A 26,828-nucleotide genomic window follows, 5' to 3' on the forward strand; every position below is an offset into this window, starting at 1 on the left:
TTGTAAAATGGGGCTTGCAGTTCTACCCTCAAAAGATGGTTTTAAGGATTGTAGGAGGAAGTATGTGTAAAGTACTTGGCCGGTAGTAAGCATTAGATGAGCGGTGACTCTGATGTTGATGTCAACCATGAAAGGGATCACAAGCACATAATTCTGACATTTCCAGGTTCTTAAGATTGTATCTAAATTCAGAAGCCCTGTTCTCTGTTAGTCTGCTGGAAGAGTCCACTGCCCCTGTAATATTCTTCAGAATGAATAGAATATGGCACAGATGATACATGCTACTAAGTTTCAGAGGAGAGAGATGTCACCTTCAGATGCACATTCAGGAAAAGCTTCATGGAGTGAAAGGTGCATTCCATCTCAAAAAAGGGAGTCAGGAGTTGTTTCTCCCAGGCAGGTTGTACACAGCTATGGTAGAACAAGAATAATTGAACCCTTGAAAGAATATTAAAGGATTCTCTCATTTTATGAATGATGAAACTGATACCCAGAGAGGGGGAGTGACTAATGCAAGGACACACAGCAATTTAATAACAAAGACCCCAGTTCTTGAGAATAACCTGCCCATTGTGCAGCAGTGCCTTTCATTCCTTGATTTGACCATGCATGATAGTTTGACCAGCACCCTTCTTCAATATCACTAATTGTTCCAACAAAGCATTCTGAGAAATGTTAGTAAACAGGAAACCATTCTGGTCCATTGGAAAAAGTTTTTTTCCTGGTCCTACCTATGGTGTAACATGCAGCAAGGCACTCCTAAATCTGAACTACTAATAATGTGTTTTCAAAGCTGACATTTATCAAGAGCTTACAAGCGCTCTACTTGAATTATCCCTTACCATCCACTGTCCCACAGCAGCATTTCATAGGGGGTCATCCACAGAGCACAACATTGGAATCACTAATACAGATCCCCATCCCTAGATTTACTAAATCAGAAATTCTGGTGGCCTAAGAATTTAAGTTGTAGCCAGCTCCCCAGATGATTCTGATGCTCATGAAAGTTTGAAGCTTGCTATATACTAGGTACTCTTATAATCCTCTAAAATTCTACTGAAGACAAAAGCTGAGGCCCAGAGAGAAGTAACATATTCAGCCACACAGCTCATAAGTAGCAAATCTGGGATTTGAACCCACATCTCTCTCTCTCTCTCTTTTTTTTGAGTTTTCAATAGTTGACTTGGAATCCAGCTAAGATTTTAGTTTTTAGTGAAACGTCCAGATTGACAGCTGAGCTTGATGTTCTTCCCTATTTTCTCAAATTCATAATTTTCTTCATTTCTCAACTCAGCCTGCAGCCTATGTTTTGTGATGTTCAGTCACTTTCATTGTTCACCATCATCTGCAGATCTCAGAGCCGAGGGTCATGTGGTGTTAGAATGGAGTAGAGAGATGTTTGACAAGGTGGTGTCATATTAACAGCAGTTCTTCTAACAAGAGTTGGGTTGTGAGGGTGGATGGTGCATTTGGCAGATTCTCACTGGGGTAATTCACCGTGTAATTAGCTAAATGCACGGAAGCCATCAGACCACAGCTGTACAATGGATGACTAGCTGAGGCAGATGTCATGTTCTTCTGCAGCCCAGTCTCCCCTTGAGGGTTTAGTCAGTACCTTGGTTGTGATTAATTGAACATTCTGAAAGGGAACTCAAAAACATTGCCAATTACCTCCTGCACCCCTTTACTATACAGAGGATGAAGACTTCTTTTAACACACTTGGAGAGCTACCCAAGCTTCCTGGAAAAGTTATTATTATTATTATTATTTTGGAAAATCCTACAGTCTTTGACATTTAGAACTTTAGGGGATCTAAGACATGATCTAACCCAGTGCTTCTCAATCTTCAATTTGCATAAAAGCTACCTACGCATCTTGTTAAAGGGCAAGTTCTTACTTAGTAAGTCTAGGGTGAGGCTTCAGAGTCTACATTTCTAACAAATTTCTGCTGATGCCAAAGCTGCTGATCTCTGGACCACACTGAGTAGCAAGGACCTCACACAGGGAATGCAAATGAGTTACACCTTGAATACATACTTGCACAGCTAATGATTGCTGTCTTGAGAACTAGACTAAGGATTCTGTAGTTGGCTCTGGGACCAACAGGTCAATTCTCTGAGGTTATCACAGGCTTAGGAGTAGGAACCCTCACTTCAAAAATTTCTTTTCTTTTTTTATCGGCACTTCCTTTTACTTGCAGTTGCATTTTTACAACATTTTTGAATTCCTGAGTTTTTGTTTGTTTGTCTTTTGTTTTTATTGAGATATACTTGACATAACACTATATTAGTTTCAGGTGTACAGTGCAATGATTCGATGCTTGCATATACTGAAAAATGATCACCACCATAAGTCCAGTTAATATCCATCACCCTACACAGCTACATTTTTTTCTTCTGAAGTCTCATTTTTATATGCAGAAACTGAAACCCAGAAATGTCAGTGACTTGCTCAGGGTAATATTAGCAGTTAGTGGTAGAGCTGGGACTAACTTAAGCTGGAATGTAAACCTAGGTTTCTCTCTCTGAGCTGTACATTTTCACTGCAGATTGCATGTGAGGCTGTTTTAAAATGTCTTTCCTCAGTTCTATAATTGGCAGAATCAGCCACGGAGTCCAATTTGGATTCAAGAAGCCAGGACACTCAGCCTGGCTTAACTTCTGAAAAGTTTTGCAACTTCAGGAAAAGAATTTCTCTGGGCCTTAGTTTTGTTATCCATGATACGAGGAAGTCCTTGCTTCATCTTTGAGGTTTATTCTGATGTTGTGGAAGGCAGTGAGATAAAAGATATGAAAGTCATTTGACAAAACATAAGTGACTTAAATAAATAGAGGACATTTTTATTAAAATTGCTGTAGAATAACAGTAAACTTTTCTATAGGTTACCGATTTTGGAAAAGTAGAAATATATATATATGTGTACGTATATATATAATACATGCACTTACCTTTGTCCTAGGTTGTATTTTATTCGGAATGATTAAAAATTACTATTTTGAATTTTATTAATGAGGCCTTTTTGATTTTCTACCCACTTTAATGTATCCAACTTGTGCAAAGGATGCATAGAGCCATGGAGGAGGGAGGGAGGGAAGGAGGAAGGCAGGGAGAGAGGGAGAGAGAGAGAGAGGTATCAAGCCATCCAGCCAAAATCTTGTCTAAGATATCTTCTCGTCCTAGGCTGCCAGGAACAAGGCTCCTTGTTTTCCATTCATATCCAGAAGGGGAGATGGGGATTTTCTTTTTTAATCCAAAGCCTCCAACAAACCTTTCCTTTTTTTTTCATTAGCTCAGTTGACTTAGGCCTCCCATTCCTGAACCAATCCCTGGCAATGGGAGGGTAAATACCAAGAGTGGCTTAGAGCAATCAGGCCCACACCTGGAACAGAAGAACAATCTCTACTCTTGTTACAAGGGGTAGGATAGATTCAACCGTTACATCCACGGCAAGGGACTAATGGGAAAATATAAAGAATTAGCTTTACCTGCCTATGTAATTCCATGAATTTATACCTCCTCTCCCACTTGTGGAAGTTTAAAGTTGTATCATAGCAGTGGTTATCTTTGGTTACACACCTGATTGTGTGCCAGACATGATGGTCGGCTCCTTAAATATCTTACTGCAATCTTTAAACAAACCTTCATATGATGTAGCTTCATTTTAAAGATGAGGTGATGTAACTTCATTTTAAAGATGAGGGGCACTGAGACTCAGCTAAGCTACGTAACTTGCCCTAGGGCATCTATAGAGAAGCTGGAATTCAAAGCTGATTCCAAAACTCATGTCTTTAGGACTTAATTAATTAATATAGATATTCTTATCTACACTGGAATTTAAAACACGGTGTACAAAGATGATCTCCAAAATGTAATTTCATATTATCATTATCATCATAATGAAACTGTCTTTGTAGATGCATTTAATTGAGAGAAAAAGAGATTTATTTCCCATAAATACATGAAGCTGAAAATAAATCTGAAAACTTAGTTGTGCTGATGGGTGCAAAGCTCTCCCTTCCCCAACTTTGACTGATCCTATTGACAAATAAAAAAATGGAACATTTGAGTTACCCCTTGCCTCGTCCTACTATAAGAGTAAAGAACCAAACAAGGTCTCCAGATTAAGCGTTAGGAAGAAATATTATTCAAAGTTTTTCTCAGTCTGAATAGTGAGGTCTCAGCTTTTAGATACTTTCCTGGGAGACTGAAGCTAGAAGATTCACACAGGAAGCTGCCTGCCAACAGGCCGTAGCAAAGAGAAGCACAACTGTATCGATGCATTCGTGTGTCTCGTATAGAGCGATGGAGCAGCTGCTGTGTGTCACCTCTGTCACCACTTCCAAGGCTGTTTCAGTTGGGAACTGGTTTACCATCCCCAGCTTCTCCTGATCACGCTCTCGCACAAGTTCAGTTCCTTCCCCTGCTTACTTTCATGATAATTAAAGGTACTATTCCTTGAATTTTTCAAACAGGGCATTGTTTTAGGTGCTTTATATGAATTATCTCATTTAATCCTCACAACAACCCAATAAGACAGATACTGTTTTACCTTTTTTTACAGTGGAGAAAACTGAGACTCAGAAAGGTTAAGTATCTTGTCCAAGATTACAAAGCTTTGTGACCTTGCCTTTAACTTAGTCTGTTTTTAACCCAAGGGGCTGTTACCTCAGCCCAAATAAAGGTGAATGCTTACAGGTTTACCCTGAGAGTTCCTACAGCTGAGAAGTAGAGAGTTTGGATATTTGTGGTCGTTTACTTTAAAATCTAACCTCTCATTTCACAAAGTGGCTCTTCCTAAAATGCAGTCACACCAAAGTTAGAAAGAACAGTCCAGAGGGAAAAGATAAGATCCCTCAAGTTGTTTATCTTGGTACCTACTGAATAGAGTGCTGTATAGAGCTAGGGGCCTCCTCTCTACTTTCCCACTTCCTTTCCTCGGGGATGAGAGGCGGGTGTCCCCTCCGACCCCACCATCACGAAGGCCCAGGCCTGCCTCCCTCATCCTTCTCCTCTCTGTGCTCAGGCCACGATCTCTGACCTGCCACTGCCCCTGCCCTTGCTCTTGTCACTGCTCCTTCACTTCTGTGGTGCATGTACATATTTCCTAAATGTCTTCTCCTCAAAACAAGAGGGGATTTCACTCTTTCAAGGGGACATATAATGGGTCCTAGTGTACGATCAATCTTAAGTGTGATGACTCTGAAATAAGACTGTCCAGATTCAAGTCTCAATCCCTTATTTACTCATTGTGATACTTTCAGCAAGTGACTGAAAGTAACCTGAGCCTGCACATCTGAGAAGTGAGAGTTAATCAGAGCACCCATCTCAAAAGACTGTGGTGAAGAAAAGATGCACTGACCCAGGTAGGGTGCTCATAACTGTGCCTGGATGGTAATATATAGGCCCACTAAATACTGCCTAATGGGATTATCTACTAATTCAACAGATACTTCTTGAGTCCCTACCAGACATGCTCCTTGCCCTCACAGAGACCACATCTTAAATAGAAGATGCACTTTAAACAACCACCTATGGAAATAATGTATAATTACAAATGTAAATAAGGGCAGTTAGGGAAGTGTCTACATTGCTCTGAGAGCATATGTCAGAGGACCTGAGAGACGGACGTATGATCAAGGAAGACTCCTCCATGGAAGGGACATTTGAACTGAGGTCTGCAAGATGCATAAGAGCAAGGAATTCCAATTATCTGATGGATATTCCCAATTATCTGATGAAGCAAATGTTCGAAATTCCTTGGTCTTATTTAAACATCTGCATATTATTTAGTATCAGTAACGTTCTATTAGGAAATTGCCTGGTGCCTATACTTTTTTTTTTTTTTTTTTTTTTGCGGTATGCGGGCCTCTCACTGCTGTGGCCTCTCCCTCTGCGGAGCACAGGCTCCGGACACGCAGGCTCAGCGGCCATGGCTCACGGGCCCAGCCGCTCCGTGGCTTGTGGGATCTTCCCGGACCGGGGCACGAACCCATGTTCCCTGCATCGGCAGGCAGACTCTCAACCACTGCGCCACCAGGGAAGCCCTGGTGCCTATACTTTTGTTGTAAGTAGATATTTGCTGTTCCTATTTGTTGTAAAGGCATTTGTTCTATAATCAGACAACTCTTAGCATCATTTATTTTGCCTTTGTTGTGTACACTGGGTACATGCTTACAAGTACACACTTTAAGTTATCATAATTATATAAATTTTTAAAATTACTGCTGAGTCTCTTTTCACCAGTGCATTTTTTAAAACATAGCTACTAGATCCAGTGCTGGTTAGGAGTAAACATGTGTCTAAACTTCCACTCACAGGATTCAGTAATCAGTGTGAATCCATACACCCTCCCCATCAGCCTATCTCTGTTCAAGAGATCTATTTCAGCAGCACCCTCATGCCCCCTGCCATTCAAGAGCCAAATGAAATTGTAAATCCGCAGAAGCAAAGGTCACTGGCTGTGTTCCTGCATCTCTGTAATGTTGAATGTGCTGCTTCTTGCTGTTACCCTTTTGTTACCTGTTCCTGGGAATCCTGCCCATATGGTCTGCATTAGGTCAGCTTTCTGTTCTTAGCCAAATTAAATAAAAAACAATAAGAGGCAGTGGGTAAGATTCTGTGGAAGGGGGTATCTCTGATACATGTGAGTGGAACTGATTATACCCTAGATGGGGTTTTTTGAAGTCTATAGGATAATTCTCTTTTTGAGTCAATATCTTCTGGGGGAAGGAACTATCAGACTCTTAGATGCATTAAAACATTAGCACCTTGCCTAAGGAGGACAGAAACCAAACCTTGACTTCTTTGCTTCCTAGCTGAAAGCTAGAAGCAGATTGTAATTTCCCTCTGGCCCAGAACTGAAGCTGTGGGAGGTTTTGTATGTTCAAACCCATCCTCATTAGCTCATGGGGCAAGGTTGGGGTCAGTTTCAAAACCCAGGGCTAAGAGGAAACCCTGAGTCTCCCAATGACCTGGGATGATTTGGATCACAACCTTTAAGTCGGTCATGACCTGCCGTTCAGTCATGAAATGTGACCTGATCAACTATCACATTTATTACTCACTGTCCTGAGTTTTAGAAGATTATGAAGAGGAGGGGTGTGTGACAGGAAAGGCACCCCTTTTCCCTCTTAGTGATGTGTATTGTCATCACCCTTGACAGTACACGTAAGCCCCAGGAATATGTAACTCTGCTTCTGCTAACGTTTACCCGTAATTCCCCTCCCTCTACCCCTGTGCACTGGAAACACTTGACTGGAATGTTTCCAGCCTTGAGGAAAGAAACCAAAACAAATGACCTCTATGGTATTCTTTAAAAATGGATTGGGAAATGAGGAATTATTAGTTACAGGGTATGTATAAAAATCTCTAGCAAGTCATCACACAGAATGCTTTGAGTTGTATGAACTGGCTAATGAAAAGAGTAGCTCAATCGTCTCTCTCCAACTTGGGACTAAGTCAATAATTCAGGTGAAAATTGAACTAGAACAAGCCTTTACCACTCAGGATACAAACTCCCAGGTGTTAAAACTTCTTTGAGTTATCAGAGTTGAGTATACAGATTCTCACATCTATTTCTGAGAAGTGTCAGAAGAGGACTTTGGGCCTAGGTGAGTTCATTGTAAAACCTGGTTCCATTCCACACTTCCTGAGGATCTGTAATAGTTTCCAGTGAGTCCCTCCTTTGGAAGAAAGAAATATCCATTAAAATTATAGATTGTTAATATAGTTGCCTTCACTTTTTCCTCCTTCCGGGGATTTCAATGTTATCTCAATCTTTTTTTTTTCCATACAATTACAGTGACTCCTGGCTTTCAACTTTATTTGAAAGTAGTAACTTGGTTAAATTGAGAAGTGGAACCCAAAAAGAATTCTACCAACCTTCTAAAAGTATTCAATTCATCATATATTTTATTAATTGTGCTTTATTATTATTAAATGTAACATTTCAGATGTTCTCGGGAATTCCCTGGTGGTCCAGTAGTTAAGACTCAGGGCTTTCACTGCCATGGGCCTGGGTTCAATCCCTGATCAGGGAACTAAGATCCCGCAAGCCACGTGGCGCAGCCAAAAATAATAATAAAGTGGCCTCCCCAGCAGATGCTTTAAAAAAAAAGAAGAAAAACAGATGTACTCGCCTTTCCCCCAAATGTAGCATTTATCCTTCTATTTCCATCCAACTGTTATGTTGAAAATCAGTAATGTGCAATTTATGTGTCATTCTCAATGAATTCCACACAAATTAACACATAACTAGAAAGTAATAATTTTTCAAGAGAAATGAATTTGATTTTGTGAGAACAAAAGCAATGGAAGAGATTAAGCCACAAAAATGAGGAATGCTACTTAAGTTCCAGCACAAAGAAGTACTGCAGAATTTGCCACAGCAAGGCCTCACACGGTTAAGAAAGCACACTAGCCCTGTATCAAGATTACAGTTTGCAAGGGAAATGCAAGACTGAGGCTTTTTGCTAGGAGAATTTTCCTTATTCATTATTCCTATTTTATGCCATATAGTTTTTTTAAAAGCAGTTAAAGCAGTTGGTAATTATAGATTAAATGGAACTGAAAGGCAAACTTTTAATAAATTAAATCTGAAAGGAATTTGATGCAGCAGCCTGCGGTCTGAACCCTTAGTTGTGATTTTGACCATTGCAATGATCTTTAAAAATTTGAATTTAAATGCCCTCCAGGCAGGCCTGTATTTTTATAGTCTAGTTAACTACAATCTCTTCATATTCTTCATTACACCTACTTCATGCTTTTTTATGATATCCTTCGCCAGATATTTTTTTCCTTTTTTTTCTTCTTTTTAATTAATTTATTTTTGGCTGCTTTGGGTCTTCGTTGCTGCTACGTGGGCTTTCTCTAGTTGCAACAGCGGGGGCTACTCTTCGTTCCGGTGTGCGGGCTTCTCATTGCAGTGGCTTCTCTTGTTGTGGAGCACGGGCTCTAGACACGCAGGCTTCAGTAGTTGTGACTCGCGGGCTCTAGAGCGCAGGCTCAGTAGTTGTGGCGCACAGGATTAGTTGCTCCGCGGCATGTGGGATTCTCCCAGGCCAGGGCTCGAACCCGTGTCCCCTGCGTTGGCAGGCGGATTCTTAACCTCTGCACCACCAGGGAAGCCCCCCTTAGCCGGATTTGAATGTGTGATCCTGGACTTAGTCTAACCCTCTCAGTAATTCAATTTAGCAAGTTTTATTCTGAGTACTTATTTTGTATCAACTGTAGTGGTCAGCATTAGAGACACATAAGCAACAGGATACATGTTTGCCATCATGAGGGAAACAAGGATTCAGCAAGATTGTATCAAGAGGACTGACCCTGGTAAAAGGAGTTAGCAAAGACTTCCCTAAATTCACATAGACTTTCTAGAAGAAGAACACCGGCGCCCAGAATCTGCCAGGATTAGAACTGGCTCTCATCTCTAGAGTTGGTGTTCTTTCCACTCTGCTGTGAGTGTTGGAAGGGACAGAGACCCATATGAGGGGACCAAAGAGCCTTTATCTCTCAGCCTTTACCTATCAGACCCACATGAGGAGCCTCAGTCCACTGGGCAGGCCAGGCTTGTTGAGTGTCTTTTTTACAACAGACCCTGTATTAGTCATAACTTTTATAAAAGCCTTCTCTTCTGGGGTCCTTTGGAGAGAAGAGCCTTACTCTCTCTGCTCCTGAGGTCTACCTCTTACTTCCTCTAAAAGCTTCACTGTCACTTGAAACAAGAACTTAAAACCTCACCAAGCTCACTTGGTTTATCTACTTGTCCAGATGGATTATTTTGGTGTATGACTGAAGCAGAATCTTTCCACCTTATGACAACGATAGAGCCACACAAGTGATTGATCCATAAACAATACATTAATGTGATTCCTTAACAAGGAATCAGTCCACTAAGATAACCTCAAGATATGTATTCACATGATTTACCCATGAGAATTTAAAAATTGAAAATCAAAACAACAATTAAGTTGCTCATATCTTAAAGCCACCAGTGTCCACTTCATAAGTATTTTACCCCATAGTGAAAATATTTAGTAGAAAAAATACAAGGTTTGAATCTGCAAACATAAATTTAAATTATTGTTTTACCACTTAACTACCCAGGAGCTTTGGGATTTGGGTGGGAAGGGTTATTTACAAAATGCTGATAATACTAACTCCTCATAATATGGTTGTGAGATTTCCAACATTTACAATAGCCTCATAGAAGCAAAAAAGACAGGGTAAAAATAACCTCAGCCCTTTGATTTTTCTACTAGCTTTTATTAAAAATGGCCATCCTTCTGCAAGTACCTGGTATCTCAGCAATATTCTCCTATTATTTATATTCCAGTTCTAAACTCCATATCTGGTTACTATTTCTCCATTTACTTCGGTAGAGGGATTCGAAAAGTCAAAGATGTTGGCCTTCTCTTGGATCTCCATTTCATATTCTAGTTGGGTAAAATTTGCTTTCACCTCTTAGAATGCTGAGTGCACGCTAGGTAGTTTCAGAGTGTTTTTCTCTTGGAAAGAGTGTTTTGGATATTCCCAGATGGTTAACGGTTCATTGCCTTAACATTTAAAGTTACTCAGGGCACAGTGTCATTTCATGGACAATAAAACAAGGTCTCCTACCCACACACTAGTCACAGTAATTGAAAATTGCAGAGTTAGGATTTCTTGGATTCTTTTGCAATTTCTCACTCTTCTCTGGATGATATGAGTGGTGAACTGGGATTTAAAATAGCCCTGTTGTCCCTTCCCAAGATAAGTGTATGATGCTGCTGGGTCACTGACGGATGCTGCTGGGTCACTGACGGATGTGATTTGTTTCTCTATATAAGACAATAGGACAAGGACATCTCTCCAGAACATATACCTATCACTGAAAAAGTTTCACAAAAAGAAGCAGCAAACCTGAAATCAGTCCCGGAATTAACTATTTATTATATAAAAATAAGGTCCACTCTTCATTGTTTAATGCAGTATCTTTTAAGCAAAGTGGAACTTGGTTAACCAAATGTGTTTCTTTTCTTTTTGGAGAAAGATGTTGGGATGGGAATGGAAAGAAGGAAAAGAAAACCTCTCAATCCAAATGTTTAGCATGAAGTTGCCACTGTTAGAACCATCAGTGCATGGGTCAGTCTGGAAAAGGAATCCATCCCTCTACCTAACAGAACAGCTGAACAATCTATGTGAAAACTGCCCTCCTTCACAGAGGATCATTTGTGGAAGGTCCAGAATGCTGGTGCAAATAAATCAGTCTGTTTCCCAAAATTTCAGCATTTCATTCTTGATTGATAAGCACAATAATTCTAGGTAAAGCATAATTTCAACAGCAGATTGTTGAATGGGGAACAGAGAACTTTTTTTTATTGGCATTGGCCTGCTTAGTAGGGCCTCTCCAAAAACCCTTGTCGGGAATGGACACTTGTGAGTTAAAAGTCAACTGTAGAAAGCAAGTAGTGTAGACGCTTGGACAAAAGCAAGGCCTGCAGCAAGCTTCTTGCAAAGGCAATTTATCTACAGAGAATGACAATTTATTCATTAGTCTTTCCCTTTCATCTGTTTCCCTTCATGTATTTTTGGTTTCCTTCTCTCTCATTTTAATTACTGTCAACAATAATCTCATGGGTGTTTAAATAGTTGAAAATTACAAGACAAAAAATATTGATCAGTATTTTGTTATGTCTTCCAGGGCAGTAGAGATTGCTCCATGCTCTTTCTGATAAGTTAAAGAGGAACCATCTCTTCTTAATGTTCTTACAAAAAAAAGTGACAGTTTAGTGGTTTCTCCTGTGTCTCTATAAGACAAGTGAAGAGAAAGGCAATTAGGAAGGCCACTTGGGCAAGTCTGGAAAGGGTGGGATGGAGACTCATTTTTTAAAAAGATTAGCTAAATTCATGTGACAGTTGCTATTCCTTCCATTTTCTGAAATTTTATCACCTAAGTACAGCCTGATACTGAGAAGGCATTCCAAGAAAGAACTTATAATTGAAGAAAGTGTCAAGATATGCAATTGTATAGTTTCATCCTTAGGAGCAGGAACCGTGGAACAAACAGATTAAGTGCCAGCTGTACTACTTATTAACTGCAGCTCTGGGCAGATCACTAACTATCCTTAATTCTCAATCTCCTTATTTTTAAAATGAGACTATTAATAATAATAACTTCTTCATATGTTATTGTTAAGATTAAATATTACAACCTAGCAATTCCACTCCTGGATATATATATATATATATATATATATATATATATATATATATATATATATATATATATATGAAAAAAAACCCAAAACACTCTAATTTGAAAAGATAAATGCCACCCCAGTGTTCATAGCAACATTATTTACAATAGCCAAGATATGGAAACAACCTAAGTGTCCATCAACAGATGAATGGATAAAGAAGATGTGGTATATACACACAATGGAATACTACTCAGCCATAAAAAAGAATGAAATTTTGCCATTTGCAGCAACATGGATGGACTTGAAGGGCATTATGCTAAGTGAAATAAGTCAGACAGAGAAAGACAATACTGTATGTTATCACTTATATGTGGAATATTAAAAATACAACAACCTGGTGAATATAACAAAAAAAGAAGCAGACTCACAGATACAGAGAACAAACTAGTGATTACCAGAGGGGAGGGGGAGGAGGGGCAACATAGGGATAGGGGAGTAGAAGGTACGAAGTACTGGGTATAAGATAGGCTCAAGGATGTATACAGCACAGGGAATACAAGCATGTATCAACACAGGGAATATAGCTAATATTTTGGAATAACTATAAATGGAAAGTAACCTTTCAAAATTGTAGAAAAAATTAAAATTAAAAAATTCTTTAAAAAGATTCAATATTACAGTTGTGTAAAGACTTTAACACAATGCCTGTCTCTAGTAAATAATAAATGGAAGTTACATGTGTTCTCTCTCTATGAAAACTGCTTTTCAGCTTGATGGTGTGGATAGTGGTTAGAACTTCAGCTTTTTCACTGTTCCTCAAGGCCTCTGCTGCTGCTTTATTTAGTCACATCCTTCTCCTACTGTACAACAAACTAGTAGTTTTCCAAATGTGAACCCTAGCCCAGCATCACCTGGGAACTTTTTAGAAATGCAGATTACTGAGCCTCCCAGACTTACTAACTGAGGAATTCTGGGAGGGGGCCCAGAGATCTGTGTTTTAACAAGGGTTCCCAGGGAACTCTCGTGCACATTAAAGTTTGGGAGCCACTGAAATAGACTCTCCCCCCACCAAACCACTACCTGAGTCAGGCTTCCTTGGCTAATTTTAGGAGATGCTGAAGGCAGCATGGAATCTTATTGCATTGAAATAATCATCAACAGACAGGAGCTATTACACTGTTTTATTACTTACAAGTAGTAAGATCTTAATGAACTCACTTTATTTTTCTGAACTTCAGTTTCCTGACCTGTAAAATGGAAATACAGCCTATTCTGCAGTGGTGCAGTAGGTACGTCCTTCAAAAAAAAACCCTCACGTCAGCAGCCACCTTCCAAAAACAAATATTTCAAAGGGGAAAAAAGGAAAGATAATAGTTGTTCAACTTCACATGCATAATTTAAAAGTTATTTTTATTTTATTTAAACAATAAAGATGATTAAAAGTAAATAAACTCTACAGATAATTTACTATTACAAGCTCAACATAATAAATTAAAAAGGCTCTTTCCTTTTACCACTTGAGGTACATATAAAAGAGCCAATTGAAACACATATATAATGCTTTTACCCTTGATCTTTGCTCCCAACACAGTTCACATCCTTTGAAGGGAAAAGAGTAGTAAACAAGACAAGGGGGAAAAAGGAAAATGCAGCCAGTTAACCAGCTAGCCGCCAAACCCAGCAGCTTCTAGATGCTTTTGGTCCCAGCCAGAAGGATTGAAACCCAACACTGTTCTGCATACTGAAGATTGTATTACTCTAACAGAGTTCCTTAATTTCAGTTGGAGTTGTGAAAAATTTTTATTATAGGTGGAAACTCTCTCTAATGTCTTCCCTGCCCTGTCTATGTTATAGGGTTGTTGAGACCCATAAACAAGATGAATTGTGTCTCAGTTAAGATTCTTCGAGTCTCAAGTAATAGAAAACTCGGCTCACAATAGCTTAAGCCAAAAAAAAAAAAAAGAGAGAGAGAGAGAGAGACATGTATTATCTTGCTTAGTATCAGCAAGTCGGGCATGTCCAGATACAGACGCAGTGTCATCAGGTCATGGATTCTCCATGTCTCCTTATGTTTGCTCCTTTTCAAGTTAGGATCTCCTCTTGCAGTTGAAGCATCTCAACAGATTCAGTAGATTCAGGGCCACATACTTGTAGGTACAAATCCAGTGGAAAAGTTTGAGAGTCTTTACTCTGGTATGCCTATCTGAAGGCTCGTGACATGCCATTGGTTCTGAAATGGACATGTATCCATCACTGAAACAAGCACTGTGTCAGGATTGCTCTGATTGGCTACAGCCACACCTGAAGCACAGAAACTGAGAGTGGAGAAGTGGTGGTTCCCTAAATAGAATTTTTGCTGGTGGGGCTGATGAACATTCAAACCACAGATGTTTACTTACTTGCAAGTGTTATAGTTAACAGGACTTTATATTAGCTCTCATCTTTAGTGATTTAAATTAAGACACTCTTATCTACCCCCTCATTAAGGAAATTTTGCAAGCCTCCAAGACAGTCTTCTTTTATGAGTTGTAGAGTGCTGGAGGGGTTTGGAGCTGTGGCTGTGCCTTAGCATGGCACAGTGAAAGAGACCTGATTACAGTTCCTGCTCTGCCACCTATTCACTGGGTGAACTTGTGTTAAGTTTCTTAACCTCTCTGTGCCTTATCTTCTGAGCATGAGATCTGTGCTGATCCCAGAGGACTAATGGGAAACTGAAAAGTCAGTATGTAAAATGCTTAGTCTTAGCTACTAGATACTACTCACTAAATTCCATTCTCGTGCATAAGAATGGGGCATCTGCCATATAAGTGGTCCAGGGTATCATTGGAAATGTTGTTTCCAGATCTCGGGTGCCTGAGCCTGCTGCCCTAGCAAGAGACCTGTATGAATAGAGGCAGAAGCCTTAGAGTAGAAAAGGAACTCAAGGGGTAGTCCCATGCAGTTCCAGTCTTCAGAATGGTGTTGCCAAATTAAATCCATCGTATTGATGAAGCATGAGGACGTTAAGTGAGATACTAAGTGTCACAAAATTAATTTCATTCAATCAGCATTTATTTCTTGAGCATCTGCTATGTTCCAGGCACTAGGTACAAATTTTTAGTTATGAGATAAATAGTTACTAGGGATATACTGTACAACATGATGACTATAGTGAACACAGCTGTATGATATATAGGAAAGTTAAGAGAGTAAATCCTAAGAGTTCTCATCACAATTTTTTTTCCTTTTTTTTTTTACTTTTCTTTGTATTGTATCTACATGAGAAAATGGATGTTAGCTTAACCTATTATGGTAATCATTTCACAATATATGTAAATCAAATCATCATGCTGTGTGCCTTAAAATTATACAATGATATATGTCAATTACTTCTCAGTAAAACTGGAAACAGAAAAAGTAAAATACACAAAAATTGATGAAAAAAATATTTTTAATTATTGGCAATAGATATATTCTGAGTCTTCACCAAAATAAATATACTATATTATTAATAATAGCTTGTTGCAGTTAAGTTTTATTATCCAGAGTGATGGAGGCCTCTTAAAAATAAGACACAAAAATCTTCCCTGCTTACAGAACAAAAAGCATTACATAATCATTTAATTTGAGGGATTCATGATGTCAGTATTCATCCTAACTTTAGCTTTGCCAAGAAGAAATAATCCAAGAGAAAAAAGGGTCACTGTATCTACACAGCCACCTTAATTCTACTCCCTGGGCCCAGAATTCAACTCAGTACAGATAACTCTGGGCTAACTCTTAAGTCCTGCCTGCTTCCCTTCCATTGCAATTCAATTCCTCACCCCATTCACCCCTCCACCACCCGCGGTCTGTTCAGCTCGTATTTTCAAGTTCCTTGTTGTTCTGAATTCTATTGCATTTTGTCAAGTCACATGTTGCCTGCATTTTTATTGTTCAGAATTCTTCCTTTACCCTATTTACAATGACACTGCAAATTTAAGGTGACATCTTGTAACTGGGCATTAAGACACATCAATTAAATGAAGTTATACAAAAATGTTTCTGGCGTGTATATCAAGTGCTTAATATATGTTACCTGCGGTTTTTCTTTTTCTTTTTTTTCTTTTTTTGTTTTTTTTTTCTTTTTTGGTTTTTCTTTTTCTTGGCAATGAATAAGCAGATTTATTTCTTTTTCTTTCTTTTAAAATCTTTATTGGAGTATAGTTGCTTTACAGTGGTGTGTTAGTTTCTGCTTTATAATAAAGTGAATCAGCTATACCAACACACATATCCCCATATCTCCTCCCTCTTGCATCTCCCTCCCATCCTCCCTATCCCACCCCTCTAGGTGGTCACAAAACACCGAGCTGATCTCCCTGTGATATGCAGCTGCTTCCCACTAGCTATCTATTTTACATTTGGTAGTGTATATATGTCCATGTCACTCTTTCACTTCGTCCCAGTTTACCCTTCCCCCTCCCCATGTCCTCAAGTCCATTCTGTATGTCTGTGTCTTTATTTCGGTCCTGCCCCTAGGTTCTTCACAACCACTTATTATTTTTTTTAGATTCATATATATACAGTATTTGTTTTTCTCTTTCTCACTTACTTCACTCTGTATAACAGACTCTAGGTCCATCCACCACTCTACAAATAACTCAATTTCGTTTCTTATTATGGCTGAGTAATATTCCATTGTATATATATGTTCCACATCTTCCTTATCCATTCATCTGTTGATGGACACTCAGGTTGCTTCTGTAAACAGAGCTGCAATGAACATTGTGGTACATGACTCTTTTTGAATTATAGTTTTCTCAGGGTATATGCCCGGTAGTGGGATTGCTTGGTCATACGGTAGTTCTATTTTTAGTTTTTTAAGGAACCTCCATACTGTTCTCCATAGTCACTGTATCAATCTACATTCCCAGCAACACTGAAAGAGGGTTCCCTTTTCTCCACACCCTCTCCAGCATTTATTGTTTGTAGATTTTTTGATGATGGCCATTCTGACTGGTGTGGGTGATACCTCACTGTAGTTTTGATTTGCATTTCTCTAATGATTGGTGATTTTGAGCTTTCATGTGTTTATTGGCAATCTGTATATCTTCTTTGGAGAACTGTCTATTTATGTCTTCTGCCCATTATTGGATTGGGTTATTTATTTTCTTGATATTGAGCTGCATGAGCTGCTTGTAAATTTTGGAGATTAATCCTTTGTCAGTTGCTTCATTTGCAAATATTTTCTCCCATTCTGAGGGTTGTCTTTTCATCTTGTTTACGTTTTCCTTTGCTGTGAAAAAGCTTTGAAGTTTCATTAGGTCCCATTTGTTTATTTTTGTTTTTATTTCCATTTCTCTAGGACGTGGGTCAAAAAGGATCTTGGTATGATGTATGTCATAGAGTGTTCTGCCTATGTTTTCCTCTAAGAGTTTTATAGTGTCTGCCCTTAAATTTATGTCTTTAATCCATTTTGAGTTTATTTTTGTGTATGGTGTTAGGGAGTGTTCTAATTTCATTCTTTTACTTGTAGCTTTGCAGTTTTCCTAGTACCACTTATTGAAGAGGCTGTCTTTTCTCCATTGTGTATTCTCACCTCTCTTATCAAGGATAAGTTGACCATATGTATGTGTGTTTATCTCTGAGCTTTCTATCCTATTCCATTGATCTATATTTCTGTTTTGTACCAGTACCATACTGTCTTGATGACTGTAGCTTTGTAGTATAGTCTGAAGTCCAGGAGCCTGATTCCTCCAGCTCCGTTTTTCCTTCTCAAGATTGCTTTGGCTATTTGGGCTCTTTCGTGTTTCCATACAAATTGTGAAATGTTTTGTTCTAGCTCTGTGAAAAATGCCATTGGTAGTTTGATAGGGATTTCATTGAATCTGTTGATTGCTTTGGGTAGTGTAGTCATTTCCACAATGTTGATTCTTCCCATCCAAGAACATGGTATATCTCTCCATCTGTTTGTATCATCTTTAATTTCTTTCATCAGTGTCTTATATAGTTTTCTGCATACAGAAATATATAGTTTTCTGCATACAGGTCTTTTGTCTCCTTAGGTAGGTTTATTCCTAGGTATTTTATTCTTTTTGCTGTAATGGTAAATGGGAGTGTTTCCTTAATTTCACTTTCAGATTTTTCATCATTAGTGTATAGGAATGCAAGAGATTTCTGTTCATTAATTTAGTATCCTACTACTTTACCAAATTCATTGATTAGCTCTAGCAGTTTTCTAATAGCATCTTTAGGATTCTCTATGTATAGTATCATGTCATCTGTAAACAGTGACACCCTTACTTCTTCTTTTCCGATTTTGATTCCTTTTATTTCTTTTACTTCTCTGATTGCTGTGGCTAAAACTTCTGAAACTATGTTGAATAATAGAGGTAAGAGTGGACAACCTTGTCTTGTTCCTGATCTTAGTGGAAATGCTTTCAGTTTTTCACCATTAAGAATGACGTTGGCTGTAGGTTTGTCACAGATGGCCTTTATTATGTTGAGGTAAGTTCCTTTTACGCCTACCTTCTGGAGGGTTTTTAACATAAATGGGTGTTGAATTTTGTCAAAAGCTTTTTCTGCATCTATTGAGATGATCATATGGTTTTTATCCTTCATTTTGTTAATATGGTGTATCATTGCTTGATTTGTGTATATTGAAGAATGCTTGCATTCCTGGGATAAACGCCACTTGATCATGGTGTATGATCCTTTTAATGTGCTGTTGGATTCTGTTTGCTAGTATTTCATTGAGGATTTTTGCATCGATGTTCATCGTGATATTGGCCTGTAGTTTTCTTCCTTTGTGACATCTTTGTCTGGTTTTGGTATCAGGTGATGGTGGCCTCATAGAGTGAGTTTGGGAGTGTTCCTCCCTCTGTTATATTTTGGAAGAGTTTGAGAAGGATAGGTGTTAGCTCTTCTCTAAATGTTTGATAGAATTTGCCTGTGAAGCCATCTGGTCCTGGGCTTCCGTTTGTTGGAAGATTTTTAATCACAGTCTCAATTTCAGTGCTTGCGATTCATCTGTTTCTATTTTCTATTTCTTCCTGGTTCATTCTCAGAAGGTTGTGCTTTTCTAAAAATTTGTCCATTTTTTCCAGGTTGTCCATTTTATTGGAATATAGTTGATTGTAGTAATCTCTCATGATCCTTTGTATTTCTGCAGTGTCAGTTGTTACTTCTCCTTTTTCATTTCTAATTTTGTTGATTTGAGTCCTCATCCTCTTTTTTCTTGATGAGTCTGGCTAATGGTTTATCAATTTTGTTTGTCTTCTCAAAGAACCAGCTTTTAGTTTTATTGATCTTTGCTATTGTTTTCTTTGTTTCTATTTCATTTATTTCTGCTCTGATCTTTATGATTTATTTCCTTCTGCTAACTTTGGCTTTTGTTTGTTCTTCCTTCTCTAGTTCCTTTAGGTGTAAGGTTAGATTGTTTATTGGGGATTTTTCTTGTTTCTTGAGGTAGGCTTGTATTGCTATAAACTTCCCTATTAGAACTGCTTTTTCTGCATCCCATGGGTTTTGGATTGTCGTGTTTTCATTGTCTTTTGTTTCTATGTATTTTTTTATTTCCTCTTTGATTTCTTCACTGATGTTTTGGTTATTTAGTATTGTATTGTTTAGCTTTTACGTGTTTGTGTATTTACTGATTTTTTCCTCTAATGGTTATCTAGTCTCATAGCATTGTGGTCGATAAGATACTTGATACGATTTCAATTTTCTTAAATTTACCAAGGCTTGATTTGTGCCCCATGATATGATCTATCCTGGAGAATGTTCCACGAGCACTTGAGAAGAAAGTGTATTCTGTTGTTTTTGGATGGAATGTCCTATAAAATCAGTTAAGTCCATCTTATTTAATGTATCATTTAAATCTTGTGTTTTCTTATTTATTTTAATTTTGGATGATGTGTGCATTGGTGAAAGTGAGGTGTTAAAGTCCCCTTCTATGAATGTGTTACTGTCAATTTCCCCTTTTATGGCTGTTAGCATTTGCCTTATTTATTGAGGTGCTCCTATGTTGGGTGCATAAATATTTACAATTGTTATATCTTCTTCTTGGATTGATCCCTTGATCATTATGTAGTGTCATTCTTTGTCTCTTATAATAGTCTTTACTTTAAAGTCTGTTTTGTCTGATATGAGAATTGTTACTCCAGCTTTCTTTGGATTTCCATTTGCATGGAATATCTTTTTCCATCCCCTCACTTTCAGTCTGTATGTGTCCCTAGGTCTGAAGTGGGTCTCCTGTAGACAGCATATATACAGGTGTTTTTTTTGTATCCATTCAACCAGTCTATGTCTTTTGGTTGGAGCATTTAATCCATTTACATTTAAGGTAGTTATTGATATGTATGTTCCTATTACCATTTTCTTAATTGTTTTGGGTTTGTTATTGTAGATATTTCCTTCTCCTGTGTTTCCTGTCTAGGGAAGTTCCTTTAGCATTTTTGGTAAAACTGATTTGGTGGTGCTGAATTCTCTTAGCTTTTGCTTGTCTGTAAAGGTTTTAATTTCTTTGTCAAATCTGAATGAGATCCTTGCTGGGTAGAGTAGTGTTGGTTGTAGGTTTTTCCCTTTCATCACTTTAAATATGTCCTGCCACTCCCTTCTGGCTTGCAGAGTTTCTGCTGAAAGATCAGCTATTAACCTCATGAGGATTCCCTTGTATGTTATTTTTCCCTTGCTGCTTTTAATATTTTTTCTTTGTATTTAATTTCTGAAAGTTTGATTAATATGTGTCTTGGCATGTTTCCCCTTGGATTTATCTGTACTAGGACTCTGCGCTTCCTGGACACGATTAACTATTTCTTTTCCCATATTGGGGAAGTGTTTAACTATAATCTATTCAGATATTTTCTCAGTCCCTTTCTTTTTCTCTTCTTCCTCTCGGACCCCTATATTTTGAATATTGGTGTGTTTAATGTTTTCCCAGAGGTTTCTGAGACTGTCCTCAATTCTTTTCATTCTTTCTTCTTTATTCTGATCTGCAGTAGTTACTTCCACTATTTTGTCTTCCAGATCACTTATCCGTTTCTGCCTCAGTTATTCTGTTATTGATTGCTTTTAGAGAATTTTTAATTTCATGTATTTTGTTGTTCATCATTGTTTATTTGCTCTTTAGTTTTTCTAGGTCCTTGTTAAACGTTTCTTATATATTCTGCATTCTATTTCCAAGATTTTGGATCATCTTTACTATCATTACTCTGAATTCTTTTTCAGGTAGACTGCCTATTTCCTCTTCATTTGTTTGGTCTGGTGGGTTTTTACCTTGCTCCTTCATCTGCTGTGTGTTTCTCTGTCTTCTCAGTTTGCTTAACTTACTGTGTTTGGGGTCTCCTTTTCGCAGGCTGCAGGTTCTTAATTCCCATTGTTTTTGGTGTCTGCCCCCAGTATCTAAGGTAGGTTCAGTGGGTTGTGTAGGCTTCCCGGTGGTGGGGACTGGTGCCTGTGTTCTGGTGGATAAGGCTGGATCTTGTCTTTCTGGTTGGCAGGACCGCATCCAGTGATGTGTTTTGGGGTGTCTGTGACCTTATTATGATTTTAGGCAGCCTCTCTGCTAATAGATGGCATTGTATTCCTGTCTTGCTAGTTGTTTGGCATGGGTTGTCCAGCACTGTAACTTGCTGGTCCTTGAGTGGAGCTGGGTCTTAGCATTGAGATGGAGATCTCTGGGAGAGCTTTTGCCTTTTGATATTGCATGGAGCTGGGAGGTCTCTGGTGGACCAATGTCCTGATCTCAGCTCTCCCACCTCAGAGACACAGTCCTGACACCCGGCTGGAGCACAATGACCCTTTTGGGAAGTCTGTGGTCTTCTGCCAGCATTCAGTAGGTGTTCTGTAGGAGTTGTTGCACACATAGATGTATTTGTGATGTATTTGTGGGGAGGAAGGTGATCTCCATGTCTTTCTCCTCTGCCATCTTGAAGACCTCTCCTTACCTACTGGTTTTAGTTCTAGTTTTATCATGAATCCATCTGTAGTTAGGCTTCTATTTTGAGCACAATTCAGTAATTCATCCTCTAATGCTATTTCATACCTAGTTCAGTTTAATTTTTTAGGTAGTTGTAATTAAGACTGCAAATTCTTTAAAGGGGGGTCATGCTTTCCATTTCTCTGTGTTCTCTAAGTAGAAATCATGAAAATGATACTCACAACAATCTATTATACCTTTACATCAATTCAGCCGTCCTCTAGGGTTGGATTATTATACCATTTAATAAATGAAGAAGCTGAAACTCACATAGGTGATAGTTGCAGAGCCACAATTCAAATTTAGATCATGTCACTGCAAATCCAGTTCTTTTAACCACTATGATAAATTTCTAAGCTACATATCATAGTGCCTTGTGTAATAATCACCAGTAAAGGCTTATTATTTTGAAAGTCTTGTTTGGTTCTTCTCCTTTCCAGATGGACCCCCATGAGAACATATTACTGAGCACTCTTGAGATAAAAAATGAAATGGCCACTTCCGAGGCTGTGCTGGGACTTGGAGACCCCAGGAGCACAATGCTGGCCTGTGATGCCTCCAGCATCCAGTATCGGAAAGCCGGGTTACCCAGGCATAGTTTTGGCCGAAATGCCCTGGAACGGCACGTGGCACAGAAGAAAAGCCGCCTGCGGAGACGCGCCTCCCAACTGAAAATCACCATCCCCGACTTGACTGATGTGAATGCCATAGATCGGTGGTCCCGCATATTCTTCCCAGTGGTTTTTTCCTTCTTCAACATCGTCTATTGGCTTTACTATGTGAACTAAAACATAGCCTCCCATGGGAAGCAAGGACTAGATTCCTCCTCAAACCAGTTGTACAGCCTGACGTAGAACTTGGAAAACACATCACTCCAGGACAAAAGTGATGCTAAAATACCTTAGTTGCTGGCCTATCCTGTGGTCCATTTCATACCATTTGGGTTGCTTCTGCTAAGTCATGAATACACTAAGGTCCCTGTGGTTTTCCAGTTTAAATGCAAGTGATTTGTACACATGCTGGCAAGACTGAGTCTGAGTGTTCCACTTTATCTGCTTAGTACACAGCCTATACGGAGGGCAGTAATTTAGAAGATATTCTAGAAGGGTCAATAGCGTCATCAGTCATTTCGCAGAGAAGCGGTCGTACCTAGATACTCCCCATCTTCCTTCCTAAGGTTGGCATGTGGTCTGCCGTGCCACGCAAACATGCTAACTGAAGATGGTCTATGCCTGTCTTATTAAGGTGATAATGGTGTCATGGGAAGTTAATTCCCACTGGATTGTAGAAGGTTCTCATGTAGTTCAAACAGGATAGGGAGAGTCAAGACAGAGACTCAGGAAACCAGTTTGGCCAGGCTCTGTTTGCTTGAGCATAACAATCAACTCCAACATCTTCTACTTTGACATTTAGAGAAGGGGAGACTTCTGAACGTTTTCATGCATGGGGGCCAAAGAAATTTTTCTAAGAGGCTATTTCCGAGGTCGTTAAACTAAGAGTTAATAACCCAGAGCAGAGTGGAAAATCCAGAAACAGCTGTTGTAACAAAATTAAAGCAAGTGAGCAGCATGACCCTTATCAGCCCCTTGTAGCATCTGGTCCACACATACTGTGTTCAGTGGCGAAAGGTAGAGTGAGAGAGATTTTTTTCCTCCAACCTCACAAGCTTTAGACAGCATACCTAGAGAGGTTTTTATAGTTTATCTAATAAAAAGACAACCCCCAAATAGAAAAGTTAGTGGAATTAGAAGCATCTTAGGTTACACTGGGAGTCATTCCAATATATGAATATAAAGCACAGACAGAGCTAGCAAACAGGATGCTTTTCTCAGACAGTGTCAGCTGTCTCTACAACATTTTCCTACAGTTTATTTCTGAATTTAATAGGTTATTTCAAAGAAAGGATTTGTTCATTTCTTTAGAGGATTAATGGTCTTTTCCAACTTTTCTTGCTTCTGAAATTCTGATTATATTCTTAAGAGACAGACAAAGTAAGGCTTTGGAGAGCTTTTGAGAGAACTGTTTCCTTATGTGCAGTGAATTTCACCTTTGTGTCTTTCATAGCAAACAGTACTTCAAAGATTATGTGCACAAGTAGGGTTACTTTGTAGTTTTTCTGGGTTTGATTTTTTTAAGGGTGATTTCATTGTGTATGTTGCAATCTGCCTAATCAAAGAAAATAGGAAAAGTCATGGAAAACAAAATAACATTAACACGGTGAATGTTATGAGCCTCAGTTGATACTGTAGAAAAGTATATAACATAATCAGGCAGGCACAATGTATTGTTTTTATTCAATTTTTAAATTATGTCATTGTGCTTCTTTCTATACTAATTGGATATATGCATTCATATGTTGGACAGGAAAGAGAATAAGCTAATATATTTTATTATGTCAATGTGCGGTTCATATTTTGCCTTTCTCGGAGAAAATAGTGAATTGCTCATTTTTCCTTAGAGTTTGATTTGACTGAACTTTTTCTTGGAGGATGACTTTGCTATTTCTATTTAAAAAATAAACACTTCTTTTGAGAGTAACATCCCTAATTGTGCATAGTAGCCAAGGCCAGTATCTGCCTGTGGATAAAATGTATGTTTTCTTTCCCTGATGATTCAGCAGCTTCAAATATGATGGAGTCTTGCTGCCCTTGTATTCCCACTATTAGAGAAAAAAAAGGTTTAGCATTCAGCTTTCTGAATTTGCCCCCCCAAATGGGATATTTTTTTTCACCAGCATAGGGAGCTCTGGCCCTTATTTTTTTGATTATACACTTGAACACCTCTGAGTATGATCTTTGGGCAGAATCCAAGCTACATGCTGCCCCTGGGCTCAGAGCAGAGATTCCTTAAGTTTCTCCAGGGACACACTTTCCCCTGGTCAACCATTTAGGGACATCACGCTAATAAAAGTGCCTGCCCCTTGTCACTAGGGCTTAAAGTTTGAGTAGCATATATCAGGAGGGAGCATACTGATAACTCAGGTGTACAACTCCAACATGCCATTCTGGAAAGGTTTTTCTAGAGACAACTCAGAGCTCCAATCTAAAAGTGGGCTCTTAATTGCAATTATCATAAAAGCCATAAAAATCCTTCATAGTGTCATTTATGGTTACAACAAAATTTTGATGTCCAGGGAAGTCAACAGAGAAATCTAGATCAAAGTAGACAGAAGCAGCTTTGCAACATGAGCCTCCAAAGCATATGACCAGGGATTCATTTCCGCCTGCAGAGATAAGAAAAATCTAGGGAAAAGGAGAAGATGGGACCTTGAAACAGAAGCCCTAGAGCAAAATCCATATATTGGCATTCAATAACCATGTAGGTAGAAAAAACTGCCTCATCCTGCCCAGAGATAACAGTAGATATAGAATTTATTCTTAAAGTGCATTTTTATTGTATTTGAATTGGATTTTAGTCACCAAATTGGGGGAGGGTCGGGGAGGGGTGCTAGATCTTTAAGTCTTCAAAAAGACCAGTCAGCTTGATATCCAGTGTTTAAATTTAAGGACCACAAAAGTGTGCTTTGACAATTCTGATATGGTATTACTATCAGTTTATACATATATGTATAGTTTTTCTTTTGGTAATAAAACAGCCAGATAGCCAGCAATTAAGGTGTTTTTCATCTTTGTGAAATTCATAGGCAAATTCTGACTCTAAAATACACAGTCTAAATGCAATCTTTGATCTCAATCTGTATATATATTGTACATGACTGCTAGTAGGTATGAAATGCATTTTCAGAACAGAAAACTCATGCAACATGATCATGTGTTTGCATAAGGAATGTTACAATTCTTTCTACTGCAATTCAATAACGGGAAAAGACTTAAGCAGTGCCATCTAGACCTTTTCTCATTTCTTCAAAAGCAGTGCTAAGTGAAATAATAATAATAATAATAATAATGTTTTAGGAACCAAAAGACTTTACATTCTAGCATTAGGAACACAAAAAATCTGTCAGCTTACAAAAGCACAATGCATAGAGAAAGTTCAGTGGAATGCATAATGGGGAAATGAGTCACATCTATTTTAAGCAAGACCCACATTAAATTGGCAACTAAGACAAATTTCCATTTTCTATAGGTAACTGTTGTCCAATTTTATGATTAAAGTCATACTCAATAACAAAAACAGGCAACAAACAGGTCTACAACATATCTACATGTATATATGTGTATATATAGATCCATGTAAACATACATACATATATATGCATTCATATGTTGGAAAACAAAAGGAATAAGCTAATATGTTTATTTCCTTCAGTAAATCAGTGTATGAATATTTTTCATTTGGCAACTGACAAATCAACATATTGAAACAAGTAATACAGGGTACTGAGCATTTCTCTATCAGCGAATCAATGCCTACAGTTCTTATGAACCACTGCACAGTTTGACACTACAATAGTACTGTACCTCAGAACATGGAAATTAACTAGTTTTCACATTGCTTGTCTATTCTCTTTTTCAAGGAAACAAATAACATTGTCCATTGGTGATTTAAAAAGAAAAATGTCTTAAGAAAACACAAAATGATTAAAAAAAAAAATTCCTCCTAGGAGGAGGAAAAAAAATAACTAAACCCCACCATGTTGGTTAGGGCAGATATTCTCAACTGTAGCAATCATGCCATTTTGCTTAGTATACAGAGTCCATGTAATGTGAGCAACTATAACTTTCACTGAACGTGTGTAAATATTAAAACA

At 38.4% G+C, this 26,828-nt stretch overlaps 1 protein-coding gene across 3 annotated transcripts in view; it reads left to right on the forward strand.

Moving 5' to 3' along the window:
- The window catches only part of GABRB2 (gamma-aminobutyric acid type A receptor subunit beta2), a 287,791-nt gene extending 264,886 nt beyond the window's left edge, over nucleotides 1–22,905 (forward strand). For 2 of the 3 annotated variants that reach the window (XM_060092603.1, XM_060092605.1), the window contains one exon: nucleotides 22,558–22,905. In XM_060092603.1, coding sequence (XP_059948586.1) covers nucleotides 22,558–22,905 — 348 coding nt within the window. Of the gene's footprint in view, nucleotides 1–5,219; nucleotides 5,226–22,557 lie in introns of all 3 variants that reach the window. The other variant, XM_060092604.1, reaches the window with a different exon arrangement.
- Nucleotides 22,906–26,828: the final 3,923 nt, after the last annotated feature.

The sequence above is a fragment of the Mesoplodon densirostris genome, chromosome 3 (assembly GCF_025265405.1).
Source record: "Mesoplodon densirostris isolate mMesDen1 chromosome 3, mMesDen1 primary haplotype, whole genome shotgun sequence".
Taxonomy (NCBI): domain Eukaryota; kingdom Metazoa; phylum Chordata; class Mammalia; order Artiodactyla; family Ziphiidae; genus Mesoplodon; species Mesoplodon densirostris.